The 16,008-nt window shown below is 40.7% G+C and overlaps 1 protein-coding gene across 7 annotated transcripts in view; it reads right to left on the bottom strand.

Moving 5' to 3' along the window:
* Positions 1 to 16,008, bottom strand: part of DYNC1I1 (dynein cytoplasmic 1 intermediate chain 1) — a 187,061-nt gene that overhangs the window by 150,222 nt on the left and 20,831 nt on the right. For 3 of the 7 annotated variants that reach the window (XM_005480226.4, XM_026795232.2, XM_005480227.4), the window contains exon 4: positions 14,228 to 14,369. In XM_005480226.4, coding sequence (XP_005480283.1) covers positions 14,228 to 14,369 — 142 coding nt within the window. The remainder of the gene's footprint in view (positions 1 to 14,227; positions 14,370 to 16,008) is intronic. The other 4 variants (XM_005480229.4, XM_026795234.2, XM_026795233.2 and 1 more) reach the window with 2 other exon arrangements.

Here is a 16,008-nt window from a genome sequence, read left to right as displayed (position 1 = left end):
AACTGTTACAAAATCTAAGGTGGGAGGAATTTGAACAGAAGCATTCCTTTTTCTGTAGCATTATTATTATTACCATGGAAAAACAGGCACTGCCATATGTTACAATGCTCTGTGTAACCTTACCTCCAGAAGATTTTATTCTGATTGCATAATGTCAATTATGTAGATTAAAAATGTGGAAAAGACTAAAATAAACTACAAATAAAATAAAACACTTGAAACCTTTTGGAAAATTCCCAGCATCAGAATGCATTAATGTTCCACCTCCAAGAATCCAAAACTGTCTGACATCCAAAACTGTCTGGAATCCATGAGAACTCTTCAGCTGATTTAAGCAGCTTTGGGTCTGGCCTTAGCAGTAGTGTATGAAACACGTACAGCATCAGTTCCAATACATATCCTTAGTAATATGCCATCAAAAAATGATATTGAGTATCTGTAATCACCATCATATCGCAACAGAACTTGGCTCTGGGTATGTGTCCCAATCCAACACTTTTCATGTGCAACATACTGACAGCTTAGTTGTGATTCTGCTTCCCTGCAGCAAAAATCAAATCCTGCCTCATCTGTTGCTGATGCTGCAGAACATGTGTTCTGCATGATTTCTTTTCTCCCCCAACTCCCCTTTCCAGGTCAAGAGCAGCCAGGCCTGAAAATCCATGCTTCTGAAAAAAAGGCTCCTCACAGGAAAAGCAGCAAAGTCTGCTTTCCCAGGGGCTTCTTGCAAGGCAGAATCCTCTTTGCAGCATTGCAAATCACACCTTCAAGCAGAACTGGAGGAAAGCAAACACCATATTCTGGCATCTCCTGTCACCAAGAGCTGTTGTGCTCTCCAGACCAGGAGAAAACTGCACTGACAGTGTACTGAGACCCGAGGTATCTCCTGAACTGAGATACCCATATGTGTCCCTGAGGAAACACCATTAGAGCTGACAGGCCCCAAACCAAGCATCGCCCCTTGCAGCAACAGCAGTGTCCTAGAATGACCCTTTGTATGGGAAACAGCAATGCCCTCCTAACCCTACAATTCCGTGGCAGACTGTGCCATGACTCCACAGATCAGGCTGTGGCACAGTTTTTCAGGGATCAAAGGCCAATCCACTAAGCAGAGCATGGACTGTTACCAAACTGAAGCAGAGACCAGAAATGAAGGTGGGACTGTCCCAGAGCACATGGACTCACCTATCCTATAGGAAATCTCAAGGCACCTTAGCTTACTGGAGTAGTATTTCTAAAAGGACATGACTGTGACCAATCCTCATTCTCCCTGTCTGTTGTAGGAGGGGACCTTGATGCTGCAGGAGGGGTTTATACAATCTTCAGGCACCTGAATGAAGGGCTCCACCAGTGAAACATTACCACGGGCTCTTTCCATACAAACACAAAGGCAGGAGATTGCTCCGTGCAGCAGCTCCAAACACCCAACTTGGACTCCAGTTGTGAATAGGTATTCGAGCTGGTTTGTATCTTTACTGTTCACTCTCCCTTTGATATGCTGAGAAATAGATAAGGAAGCTGCTACTTGCAGCCTGCAGGCTTCAGTCTGCTTCATGCTTTCTTTTCTTCTAATTTCAAATGCAACCAGCAAAAGAAGTGAATTAGGAAAAATGAGCTAAACAACAAGCCCAAAACTGCAGAGAACACAATTCTGGCTTCTGACTTTGATGTTTAAAATTACAATTTTAACCCTGCATTACAATTTCCACAAGATTCAGAATTGCTTACATTAGGAACTCTGTACCTTCATACTGATGGCACATGGGAAAACATGTTACACCCAAGTCATACAACCTTGAAAAATACTGGTGACAACATCTGTCAGATAAGAGACCTCTTTTAAAATCACCAACAGAATAAAATGCTGTGGTGGTTTGACCAGGAAGGAGTGGGAATTCTGGGAAGCTGTGGTCAAACCAATGAAAGTTTTGGGTTTGAGACTGGCACCTAGTGTAGCCAGTGGGGTTTGGACACACCTCCGAGAATACACAGGAGTTAAAAAGCAGGGCACTGCCCTTGGCACTCTCTCTTGGGACGTCGCAGCGCAGAGGTCAGATCTCTTCCCCCGTCCAGCCTCTGCTGCTGGGCGGGGGGAGGGGCAGCCATGCGGTAGGCCTGGGGCCTGGACAGAGATGGGGGTGAGAAAGCTCTCAAGGATGGAAGGGTGGCGGAGCCCCAAGAGACATCGGGCAGCCATTCCCCCCCCCAGGAGGGAGAGAGAGGAGAGCCGGCGTCTGAATGTGATAGCAGCCAGCCCGGGAGGAGAAAGGGGAGGGAAGAGTGCAGCCTGGCCGGCGGAGCAGCAGCACCTGTGGGAGTACCAGCATTCTGAGATAGACAGAGACTGAAAACTTTTAACCCTTTCTTTCATGATTGGGGCCTTGCAAAAATGCTAATCCTCCTCGAAGCTGAATAAGAAGGGAGATAAGAGATGAGATGAGACAAGGACCTGGCCCGAAGAACGTGGAGATGATTGGATGGGGAGAGATGATTTGGAGTGGCCTTTTGGCTGGACTTTTCTTGTGGCCATGGACTCAGTTGTTCCTGTGACACAGACTGCATTTAGGGGGAAGCAGTGGCTCAAACCCAGGAGGGCTCTTCGTGAGGACCCCCCGGCCCCAGGGGGTTGGAAAAATATGGGGGGGACAGATGTCCCAAAGCAGAGACTGTGCCTTTTTGGAGTGAGACAAGGCATCCTTGAAAAGACAACCCTAAAAGCAGCTCTGGCCATGTGTCAGTGGTGAGAGCACTGGGCATGGAAGGAAGATGTCACAAGCGGCAAAAGGACTTTTTCCGGGCGGTGCCGAAGTGACAGGGAAGCACACGAGGTTTCAGTGTGTTTCCAGGGGAAGCCTATGGAACAAGAAGGACTCCTTTCCTCTTCATGAACTGCAGTTTGAGTATACTAAAATGTGGGGCCAAGGCTGGGCAGTTGATGATTTGGGAGAATGTATCGGATTGGGAAAGTCAGGTAGTGAGGAGGGGGGAAAGTGGTTTTTGTAAGGTTTTCAATTTTTTTTTTTTCCTTTTCCTTATAGTCTTTCCCTATTTTCCTGTAGTTTAGGTAATAAAGTGTTTTTTATGTTTAAGTTGGAGCCTGTTTTGCTTATTCCTGGTCACATCTCACAGCAGACACCAGGGTGAGGCATTTTCATAGGGGGCACTGGCTCTGTGCCAGGCTCAAACCATGACAAATGCTAAGATGTGTATGAATTATTTTTTTCAATATGATACCAAATATTGTCAGCAAATTGCAATCCAGTAGTATTTGTATTTTCAATGTGTAATCTATCATGTATCTAGACCAATTTCTTTTTCAATGTCTGAATATTGCCAGAATGAATTTAAGGTTGCATAATTATTTAGCTACTTTAAAGAATTGTACCTAGTTTCTTGTGGCACTTTCTCCAAAGCTACTAACTTGCTGCTGATTAAATAGAAAAATCTGAACTAAGAAACTGTTGATGAGAAATTATTGCAGATGTTTAAATATATGTGTGTACAGATAAGCTATTTGTTTTTATTAATTTCACTCTACATTTTTATAATTTTAATTTTCTCCACTGTGATTTTCACTTTCTGGTATTTTTGTACATTTGAAGTGTGTCTCCAAAACAAACTATACAAAAATCCAGGAGATTCAAAGCTGCTAGTCAGAGATGGAAAAGTACCACTTGCCTCAATGGATGGTTTGCATCTAAGCCACTATTCTGCTGCCATCTGTGCTCCGTTTTGCAGATCTGTTCCACTTTGAAAGGACTGGCAAAAAGAAAATACTTTCCTTGTGCTGCTTGTTTTCTGAAGCACACTATAACCAAGATGGCAATCAGCAGTGGGGCAGGATTTGTGCCTCTCACTTGTGCTCCTACAGCAAAGTCTGCTCTGACTTCTCTGTGTTCAGAGCAACTCCTGTGTTCAGAGCTGGGCTGCTACTGCTAATCATAAAATAAAATGCCTTAATGCATTCAGGTAACAAGGAGCTTGGCACCACTGCTGGAGCACAGCCAGAAGGTTTTGCTTGGGTTTGCATTTACACTTCCAAGCAGGCTGACACCTCTGACTTCCAGTCTTCATCAATAAAAAGAGCAACTCTGACCTCCCTGAGAGCACAGCACTATCTTTTAGCTGCCTGGCAACCATAAGAGCCCTTTTCAGAATGCCATGAGTTTAAATCACTTTATTTTTTTTAAGGTATAGTTATGAAAAAATCATGGACAAATAATATTTAAAACACATGTGTATTCAAAATTCTTCTTGAATCAAGGCTATGCTGCAGAATGGATTTAATAGTTTTCAAAAACCATTTGATTTTTAAATCAGGGTGAACAATTCTGGCAAGCCTGCAATGATAAGGATGTATCGCAGGACCAACTGATTCCTATTTCACAGAATTCCATTAATTAAATCAGAAATTTAATTCCTCCAACCTGCTGAATTTATCTTCTATATTTGAAGTCTGTCCTTTGGTTCAGGTCTGCATTAGAGATCTCCTGGAAATATCATACTCACACTTTATATTCTATAGCTAAAGAAATCTTAGTCTGCAAATTTATGCTGGTTTACCAGGAGGGTCACTGTGGGCAGCTGGATCTGTGAGGACAGAAGGTCAAACAGAGCTGACACAGATTTACTCTGAGTGCCAGATACCAAAATGGTCATTTTGAAAGTGCAGTAAAAAAACTAGGTTCAGGGACAAGGCACAAGTTGTTTTATTCCCTTAGCAAACCTTGAAAATTCTTTTTTGAAACACTATTTTGTCTTGGTTTTTATACCAAGAGTAAGTCTTTGCAGCAAAACAGAACTCAAATGATCACAAATATAAAGAAAGAACTTGGCAGCAGAAGTTTCATATGCTATCAGCTCATGCAAATGCTTGAAAGGAACTTCAGTACTCACATTAGGAGTCTTTGATTCAGCCTCCATGGATATGCATACAAGGAAAGCTTTCTAATAAACTTCAAGGGACTTTGATTACAATTGCATGAAAGACAAAATCATATTTAATAGTCAAATCTAGGAAAGGCAATCCATAACCTTTCAGAGGACTCAAAGAGGTAACATGAAGGTTGGAACCTACAACTTTTAGTCTGGTATTATTCAGCTGAAGAAGAAGGTGAAAGATTTCAGCAAATTTTCCATTTTGTTTTGGTACTAAAATCCAGTAACTACTAGCTGGAAGAAGAGCTAGTGCTTCCCTTCCTTTATTCCCTTCCACAATTTATTTTGTGGAAGAAAAAGCAAAATTGTTACAAAAGGGATGAGATTTTGCTACAATTAGGGTTGAAACAAGAACTCACTGTATGAGAGTTATCAAAAATTTTTCACATAACCAGTCAAAATGTCAAAAGTTCCCTTGACCCAATGATCTGACTTTTAATAGACCAGCTCAGAAAATATTTTCTGAGTTTGAACTATTAAAGTAAATAATTAAATCTAAAATTTATGAATCAAAATCAATTTTAAATGGAAAACCATTTATTTTCATAGGTTCTGCTTATGAAAAATTTTATATGGCATATTTTGACTGTTTTAAAACTCCTTGGGGAAAAAATAAAACAAAACAAAACAAAAAAAAGCAATATCTCACCAGTGGCAGCAATATCTACTTTACATATTTGAAGGGAAATCCTACAAATTACATTACTGGAATAGTTACTCATTTAATAATTTTATTTTACCAGATAAAACATGAAATTGTGAATGGAAGTTTCGTAAGGTCATTTTAATAGGCTAGAGAAGGAGAAAACATTAATATGCACAAACTGTACCAGTTTAACTATGTTAAAGAGTTTAAAATGGGAGGTGATCTTACACAATTTAATTAAATTAAGATGAAATTCAGTGCAAGGGATCTGTTTAAGCTGAGCTGGTCTTTGCAAGTAAGTTGTTTTGTTTTAAGAGGATTAGTATTTTAGTCCCTAAAATCATCTGATTGTCTGACTAAATATATGATGATATGCCTGTAAATAACTAAAGAGAACTAAGTATAAATGGGCTGCTAACCTAAATGGTTAAGTGGGGCTTTATACATTAATATTATTTTCTTCTGGAAGCAGCTGGGGCTCAGGTTTCCAAGGCATTTTACGAAGCACCCTGGGAATGGCAATCTTTCCTTCTCCTTTGATTTATAGCATGGAGATGCTTGCTAATGAGAAAAATAATCAAAGATCTGGAGGACTGAGCTCTATCAATCCTTTAGGAAGGAAAGCATGAAAATCCTTAATGATGCCAGAGGCTCACATGCTAAAAGGATTGCAGATGATTCTAATTAATATGGACCATTCAGACTTTGTAACTGGCACACACCGAAAAACAGTCCCTGCTTTCTAGGTCAGATATACAGACACTTGAAAGCAGCTGCCAAATATCAGTCCCTAAGGTGTCTGCTTCTGTTTATGGGCTAAAAAAAACAACAAAAAAATAACCAAACTGGCAGGGAGAGGCTTTAGATATCTAGGGCTAAATATTCATTGAATGTAAAGGAGAAGGATTGTAGTTCTTCTTTTGCAGGGAGAAAAGGAGGGAAAACAATGTAAGAAATCTGCCCTCCCTCAGCCTTGCATCCTAACCTGTGCAGGGCAAGCTGTGATGTGCAAACAGCCCAACAGCCACCCACTGCTACCCTGTACACAGCCTGATGTGGGGAAGTGTGAGAGACTGCAGCAGAGTTCCCAGGCCAAAGCCAGCAGAGACAGCCAGGGTTCCCCCAGGCAAGGGGAGGATGCTGACACTGTCACTGTTCACAGAAGCCATCGCCATTCAGCTCAGGAAGGCTTAAGGCACGATTTGGCCTCTAAGTCTGCTGGAAACTGTAAAATGAAGCATGTGCCAAGCAATCCTGACAATGGAGTTGCGGTAAATTAAATGGAAAAAAAATGTAACAGCTGGGTGTTATTAATTTCTGTCCTACCATGTAATTTTGCACACCCCATACGAAGCCCAAAGCCACCAAAACAGAGTGGCAACACAGTGTCCCAGAGGGCATCCCATTTATCTCCAGCCACCAAGCAGAAAACTTCTCTTGACTCTGCACTGTGAAAAACTGCACAACAGTCCCTAGGGTTACAATCCTTCTTTGTCTGAATAAAACAACATGCAAGCAAAGTTTGCCACGAAGCAGTTATTTTCCCTCAGTCTTTCCTGTAGCTCCCTTAGAGTCTTCACATTGTTCTGTACTTCCCTTTGGCTCAGGCCATTTATGAAATAAGTATGCCACTAAAGCAGCCATTTAGAAAGCATTTTGTACATATAAATTGATCTTACGGAAAAGCACCATAAAGGAAATAATCCACTACAAATAACCGTTAGAGCTGCTGCTCCTGAGGCAATACATCACAGGCCCACTTGTCCTGGAACAAGTGAAGAAGGATCCCTGTCATTTCTGAATGTGGGAACACAATGAAATGCTGGTAATGCAAAGCTGAGTGGCAGTGATGAAACAACATCATTGCACAGAACCTGTCAAATGCATTTACTTAATGATCAAGTAGCTGAGCCCGAGGCAATGTGGTTCTGCTGGCAGTGGTTTTAGCAGATCTTTTAGAAACATGGTTTTGCTAATGTCTGTGAGAGATGTTTTCTGCAGCTAAAGAGAAGATAGGAAATATACTGTATGGACTATTAAAGGTCATCTACTACAATAATACAACATTCCTGTACAAGTGAAATTGAGACCAGAATTTACCCTTTGCCTTCTTTATCTATCTAATTAAACAGCAAAGTATTCACTTAAAAGGGAGAAGGGCATTCTGATACCCTTTCTTCAGCTTGTTAATGAGTTATATTACTGTTCTGACTAAGAAGCTATTTGAAAACTAAAGCTGAGTTGCCAAGTATGATTTTTCAGGAAAAAAAGGACAGAGCTCAAATACATTGATGATGTGTAGATGTACTGATGAGAGACCATAGAACAAAAAGTATCTTTCTGATTTTAAATATTATGTAGTAAGAACACACTGGAGTAGCGATAAGTTTTTTTTTTTTTACTTTCAGAGAGCAAGATTAAATACAAAATGCAAAATAATTACATTCTTTGACTCATATGGTGCCCAGATTCTCCAGAGCTATCTCTTTCCTTTTGATTGTATATCTGAAAAGCATGAAATGTTTGTGTTTGACAGTCAGACAAGAAGTAAGGTGAGATTAACACAAGACTGGTGTGTGTGTTTAGATGCTGCAAAATAAATCAGAATACCTATTATTTATACAAAAATGAGTAAACAATATGCGGCAGAGAAAACAGACTGGAGTCATATCTGTTTCTTCCTGCACCAGGCCAATACAATCTGGGAGTGAACATCAACACAGAGAAAGAAAATATATCCTAGTGTATTTCTTTTTACAACTAAATGGCTCAAAGCGGCCATGGTAGATGGAAGGAACAGGATCACATCTGATGAAAACATGCACAAATGCAGACTAATACTGTCAGCAAACTTCAAAACAGAATGAGACAGAAGAAGACATGCTCTCAACTCTCTATCAGTGAGGACATCCAACCTGATGTGACAGCTGCTACAATATTCCCTGGAATACATTCAATATTCCCTGGGAACATTCAGAGGTCACAGTGACTGCAAGATGAACTGATGTAGTGGACAAAAAAATCATGCCATGAGCCAAAGCCAAAGGCCATATTGCTCCTTAGAGAAAAGTGCTCCAGCACTGAAGACAGCTGTTCTATTTCTAGGATTGTTCATTTAACTTTTTATGCAGAATTAAAAAACTAGTGATTATGCGATAATCAGGATTCCAGAGTAATCTAACTTCTCCAGCATTTTACTGCTAAAAAATCTCTTTGAGTAATACAGTTTCCCTTTATTTTTTGTTTTCTTTGCTACCTAATGCAATGCTCAAGCTCATTCTCACAGGAACTTTCATTAAATATTTAGAGCTTCATCCAAAGAAGGGCTAACCCTGCTTTACTGCAAGTACGCTTCATACACTGAAGGAAGTGAATCAATTTCAGTGCATAAAACTTATCTCAAAACCTGTGATATCAAAGGAACAACAACAAAAATCAGGTAGGAGCCATTTAAACCAAGTATTACATTGTACCCTAATCCAAATAAGAACAATAATTACAGAATGAGTAGCTGTAGCCAAACAAATCCACAGCACAGTCCAATGGGCTGTGAGAGAAATAGCACAAAATAATCCGGCTTACATTATTTTAGCAGATAAAGCACCATTTTGAAATAGCCATCTTCTGAAAGAAGCCACTAGAAGATAAATATCTTTGTCTTTATGTGAGCCCACAAAATAATCAGGTACCTAAACTTATGCACAGCAAAATACACAAGTTAGAAAGCAAAAGAGCACAGATAAAATTCTTGCAGAAAGAAGGGCAACCATTAACCTTTACACATCCAAGACAGCTGAGCCTGGTGCAGTTCACTGAGCAGATGGAAGGCAGGAAACCTTACACCCAGTCTAATGGGATTCTCATGTTCCCCAATGCACAGCAGGAAGTGCTGCACACATGGGACTCCGCTGGACACACACACACACATACAATTCACAATAAATGAGATGTTACTGTGCATACCTACTACTGTAGGATAGTGAAAATATCTGGGAACATCCTACACGTTCCCAGGAACACATAGGAGCAGTGAAGGATACAGGGCAAAATGGGTCACAGGGATAAATCACACTTTGATCCCCAAATGGAGCTCCGGCCAGCGTGCCCCATGCCAGGTGAGCACAGGACACCCTCCCTGTAGGTAACACAGGCACACACACCAGTGCAGGCTGGTGTGAGCCCTGAAAACCACCCAGCCACAGCAGCACTTCCTCCCAGCACAGAGCTGCTTCTGCTGCCTTATGCTGGGTTGGCATGCAAAGTGCAGATGGACCCTACCTGAGCTGGGATAGGAGCTCTCCAGGGAGCTGCTCAGCTCACAAAACCTTACACTGCACTGCCTGCCCCTGAGGCACTGTACAAGGATTGTCCTTGTGCACGTCCTTAGACAACACAAACCCAAAATTCATGGCTGTCAGTGCTGCAAAGACAAGATTTACAAATGCCTAAGGTATGCTGAGTAGCAGAACGTACCTCTCCATGGGCACGTTTCATGGTGCCTCAATTATATTAGCTAGTATCCTCTCTAGCACACTAGGGTAGCAGAGTATCCATCAGGGAGATGCATACAGTTATTACAAAGGAGTTTTATATTAATAGAGGGAAATTTGTGTTTCACACTGCGCTGCAGCATAGGACCTCTCAGCAAATGCCTTTACCTCATCCCTTTTCTTCACAGGCATTCAAATCTCCACTGAAATTGTGCATGTCTGTGCATTTATAAGATGAACATCAGCAAGAGGACACATCAAAATGCTTACAAAATATTAAACAAACCAAAACACTTATCCTGAAAGAGCCAAGCATATTCTATTCCAAGGAGAATCTCCATTCAATCCTGCAGCATTGTCTTATGAAAAATAAGTAATGTCTGAATACATCATATAAGAAAGCTCTGTGAAAATCACCCATCTATTCAGAGATGGATATCTGCTCAGGTTCTGTAATTTTTCCATCCTCTCTGTATAGCACAAGCAATACAGGCATCAAAAAAAGCAAAGTGGGATGTATAAAGCAATGTGGAGACAGGTAAGTTGCTCTCTGAGCAACAACTGGGCTCCAATGAATTGTTCAGTGTAGCCTGGTAACTAAGAGCAGCACCAGAATCAAAGTGTAACACACCTCTGTGTACCCAGAAATGATCCCCAAGACCACAAAAACAGATATAAAATGTGTCTCTCCTGTCCAACTGAAAGCATTCAGCCAGCAGTTTCTAGAACAGCTATCCATCTAACATCTGCTTATTCTTACAGGTGCTGTCATGGTTCAGGGGGAACCTGGAATGCTGCTCAAACCTAATATTTTCCCAAGTGACAAATAGCAAAATGGTACTAGAGATTAAGCAGTAAAAAAATCCCATAGAAACTTGGGATGAGGAAGACAGAAATGGTTCCACAATTCAGTGCTATTACAAAGTCCACCCCATTTCTTCTCCTAATACAGTGAATGGCATCAGAGAAAAGACAACAGTGCTCTGGCTGTTGTGCTGGAGATAATGGACAATGGTCCTGAAGGATAGCAGCACTACTAGTCTGTAGGTCCCATGGCAGAAGTGACTACTGTGACCATGCAGATTTTCTTCCTGTGCAACAAAAGGCCTGTACAGCTTTATGAATGACTTATTGTTTGACCTATTATCTGCCTGTTTGCCACACACATTATCCTGGACAAGCAACAACAAGTGATAGAAGATCCCACAGAGTCTTTAGGTAAATTTGTCTCACTATTGAATTTTTTTCTGCTTTATATTTCTCCAACTTCAATACCAAACACTTTGCTGCTTCCACCTTTTCAGCTGGAGGAGCCTGTTTTTTCCTTTGTACCTATTACACTTGGTGAGCAAGTTGCCAGTCAGTTTTCATCTTGCAAAGTAAGGCTGAGCTCTGTGTTCCAGGACTACAGTTACTTAAAAATGTTCAAATTTTCCAGTTTATAAATTTTCTTTCCTGAAAAGCAGATGTCATAAACCTGTGTAAACCTGGCTGAACTACATTCACTTTTATATAAGGCATCACATATGCTTGCTGATCAAAGCATACCTCAAATATACTTGGTGATAATGGGACCAACAGATTAAGTCTGTGAACTACCAGAAGTACCAACAACTCTAAGAAGTATGAGCACGACCTAGTTCTGTACCAGAATCTGGTCCCTCTCATGGGAACATATGACGATATCCTGCATTCCTCAAAGCTTTCAACAGAGCCTCTCTCCTGTAACAAGCCAAAATAAGTGACTTCACAGCTTCTATATTTTTTTTTTTTTTAATATCCATCATCTTCCTCTGGGGAACACTTCAGCAATGAGTAACCAGACTGCTTGCAAGATTTCTGCCAGGCTGTGTGAGCCTGTCATTCCTGCAGCAGCAACAATGGACAAGCTGTGATCACTGAGACTGGGGCATTAGCAGCTTTGAAACTAATCTGCTCTCCTCTAAAGCCTGAGCTCAGCCTAGAACAGAAAAGGGAAAGATCTAACAAGCGTGATGGCATGGCAGGGGATCCAGCAGAAGTGTCCCCTCTACCACAGAAAGTGAAATGGAAAAATAAATTAAATTGAAGCAGGATAACCTTGTTTATACAGATAGCAGGGAATATATGCAGTAGTCAAAATAAGTTAGATGCATGGTCTGAGCACCTATCAGAGAAAACAGCTGAGGTGGTTTGATCCTATTTACCCATTGTGATGACAGTTCTACATCTTCCTCTCAACATCTGGCACTCTTATCACACATGCAGGCCTGAGTGCACCTGTTCACACAAACACTGAGCACATCTACCTGCACCCAGTGACACTAATTCCACTAACCGCCACTCAATACTATCCACTGGTTGCAGACATTCCCCAGGGCCTGGACCAGACATCATTTCCATTACAAACCAATCACTCCAGGCAAAGATCTGCAATCAGCCTTCCTGGCACACAGCACAGCCCTTTCAATACCTGAGAATATGCCAAGCAAACTGGGACACTACGAGCAAGGTCTCAGGATTCCCACTGAATTCCTAGTGTAGCCACAAGAAGCTGGAAAATGGATCCAAAGTGAAAGCCCAGAATGCAGAACATCATGAGCTCAGAAGGAGGGGACAAACTCCATTCTCCTCTGAAAGGACGCGTGGTCATGTGCTTTCATTGCTTGTTGTTGACGGACAGCCAAAGTGCTAGCACGGGTAAAAGCCAAATAAATTCTTCCAAGAGCCTTTTTTTTACCTTAGTAGTAAAAAAGTTACAGCATTAAGGTTCAGAGGAAAAGCAGGAATTCAGAAGTCTTGACCCAGTTTTGTCAGAGCTTCACACAGGACTATGGTAAATAGCTTCATACTGAACAGCAGGCTGTACTTTGCTTAAAAAGGATTTTTGTTCTACTCAAAGCAGTTTGACTCGCTGAAATCTACTGCATTTACTTATGAAGGCAGAATTACACTATTTTCTCTCTTTTAAACTGCTACATCTTACAGGCTAGGGCTTTTCACTTAGCAACTTCGACTTCTAGAGAGTAGACCTGGGAGCAGGGCTGAGCTGATTTAGTAGCAGCTGTGCATCATCCACATCACAAGGGAGTGTCTGCATCTGGCTGAAGGGGACACAACATACTGTCTGCTATGGAAGTGTGATTCTACTAAGCAGCAGGCTGGTGTGTCATGAAATCTGGTGACCTGAAGCTCTGTTACATTACAGTCTATGTCTGGAGAGGCATTCTATGATTTCTACTGAGCACTGTTAACTACAGAGAGCAATCACCGTGCTTTCAAGCCATTAGCAGTCTTGGCTCAAAGACTGGATGAGCTGGCAGCTCAGCCCTATGTTGAATTAGTGTGATACAAAAAGAGCTATTAGGATCTGTCTTTTACATTTCTCAAAATATACATTATAGCTGCTTGCACCTCTTTTTACTTGAACATACCCTTCTTTACCAGCAGCATCCTCACATTCTCCTTTCTTTTCTGTTCCAGAGAAGGAATTCTTTTGGGATTGCCACTTCATTTTTTATTTCCCCGATGGAAACAAAAATAAGATTACTCTTGTTTCCATCCCTCACACACATTCCACTTGCCAACAAGAACAGAGCTGCTTCCCTTCCATTCTGCATTAAACTCTCCAATATCCAGAATTTCCAAGGCAGAATTGCCAGTGGGTCCTGGGATGTTTCAGCCTGCTCCTGTCCAAGCTCTTCTCTGCCACTGTCAGTGGCACACACTGCAAGGAGCAGCCACAGCAACCTGAGGCAACCTGGTGTTACATGAGGAGGAATGCCAAGGGGACTGCTTATGTGAACAGAGAGAACAGAGAGAACTCAGCATGAGTAACAGGTTCTGTCCTGGGGCACATCTCTCTTTTGTTTAGTGTATTTCCAAACAGCATGAGAGCTTCCTGTAGGCCATTTCAGAGGTGTAAATTCAGCTCTTGCTTCCACTAGAAGGTTTGGGGCTCAGAGTTAAAGATCCGTTTGTTGCATGCATTTATTTGCCTCACATTTAAGACCACTCTTGCTGGATGGTAGCACCCAGTGGACAATGCAGAAACAAACGTACACATTCAATACAGCATGTTCTTATTTACAGCAGAAAAGGAAAAAACGGGCAAGTAAGAGCAAAGTGAAAAAAAACCTCACATTTATTCAAGTCTGTTAACTCTGTGTCTTACCTTCCTATGGGTCCCAGATCCCCTGAGTCCTGGCTGCCTGCATCACTGGGTGTGCTCACTGATTTCGAAGAGGGAGACATAGGGGTTGGGACTAAATAATGAAAATAACAGGTATCCCATGTTAACACATGCAGCGACTGCACTGATGAAGAGCAGTGTCAGACAAATCAAAACCAATGGACCAAAATGATAGTGGATGGATGAGTAGGAGAGTTTGAAATGGTGAAAGCAAATAAGGAAGGAAAGAAAAAGAAAAGGAAGAGAGTCAAGTGAATTTTAAGTCTTCTGGAAGTGTTAAAACTGACATGTATCTAGACAGGACTGAAAGCCCAATGGGAATCTACAGCTAATCAATGGAGAAGATACCTGTGGAAATAAAATAGCACTTGTTTGCTTGAGTCTGGTTTGAAGTTGACTTGCAAAAGATTTTAAAGATATGAAGAGGTATCAGGGGCTTGTCTTGTCAAAATCTAAGTGAACTCTTCTGGTAAAGTCACATAGGCAACAGAACAAGCATACTTTTCAAATTCTGAATTTAAATCAAAAGCCAGTGTCCATTAGATATGCTCTAAGGCTGCAGTGTGGAAATGACATCAAAAATAAAAGCTAAATAAGGAAATCAGCTAAGTTAAAATCATTTCCCAAATGTGCTGAGAAGACACAGTTTACTTGGTGATTGTTTTCTTAAGTAATGTGGGTCATACAAAATTTCCATTTTGGATGGGACATGATTTCAACACTCAAGGAAAAGTTTCCCTTGGTTTAGACACTATTTGCCCAAGCTCTTGAAATGATTTTCTCTTCGCCTTGCCAGGGCTTTTGAAGCATATTTCATGCAAAGGCAGTTTTGTTTCCTGAAACAGGAAAGGAAGTTCATAGCTCAAGGTCAGCCTGAGTTAAAGCTCTTCAGCAAAGAAATAATAAATAAAAGAGTAAAAATATCCTGATTTCTTTTAAAATGGTTTCTCAAAAATATTAAAAATTAAGAGATGGCTCCAGTCAAGATTTAAAGCAAGTATTCTTCAAAGCAGCCACATCGAATAAAACACAAAAAGAGAGGTTTTTTTGATGCAAAAGCAATGTTTCCATTTGGTTCAAATCATGTGCATTTCTTTTTATAGATTTAACAGAGTAAAACTTTAAAATACTTTGTTATGCCTTACAATGTATAATGACAGACCTGTCAAGAGATTCGGATTTTCCATATGGTCAAGCATTTAATGCAGATTCTCCCTAGAGACTGTCACAGAAATGACTGCAGCATGAAAAGTGAATTCATCTTTGTGACAGCCCTTTGGCAGGTTACAGGTATGTCTGGTTGTTTACATATTCCATATTCACAGTGAGGCCTGGCATCATGGGAAGGTGGAATTAAATCCTCCTTTCTGTATTAATTGTGAGTGTATGCAAAGGGAACAAAAGAGAACAAAACACTATTTTTAACTAAAAGGAATCATCTTTCATGTGAATTTATGTGTTACTTTGAAAGTATCAAACATAAAAAAATACCTATCATAAAAACTGAGAACTTGCAAATATGAATATATGTGTTTGGTTAATAAATTCATAAGGACATATATATTCATTCTTACATAAAAATGAGTATTTTTAATGCTATATCTGATTTTATCTTGGACCTTACTTTTGTATCATGATATAATTTTAAAAATATATTTTATTATACATAAAAATAGCCTAACCATTACTTGTCAGAAAATTCTTCTGAAAAGTAGGGTCTAAAAGCTTTAGTCACTCTACCATAACTTATAAAAAAAGTAACT

Source organism: Zonotrichia albicollis, chromosome 1 (genome assembly GCF_047830755.1).
Source record: "Zonotrichia albicollis isolate bZonAlb1 chromosome 1, bZonAlb1.hap1, whole genome shotgun sequence".
In the NCBI taxonomy this organism is placed as follows: domain Eukaryota; kingdom Metazoa; phylum Chordata; class Aves; order Passeriformes; family Passerellidae; genus Zonotrichia; species Zonotrichia albicollis.
Note: the sequence above shows the minus strand (reverse complement) of the source record. Positions and strands in the feature narration are given on the sequence as shown.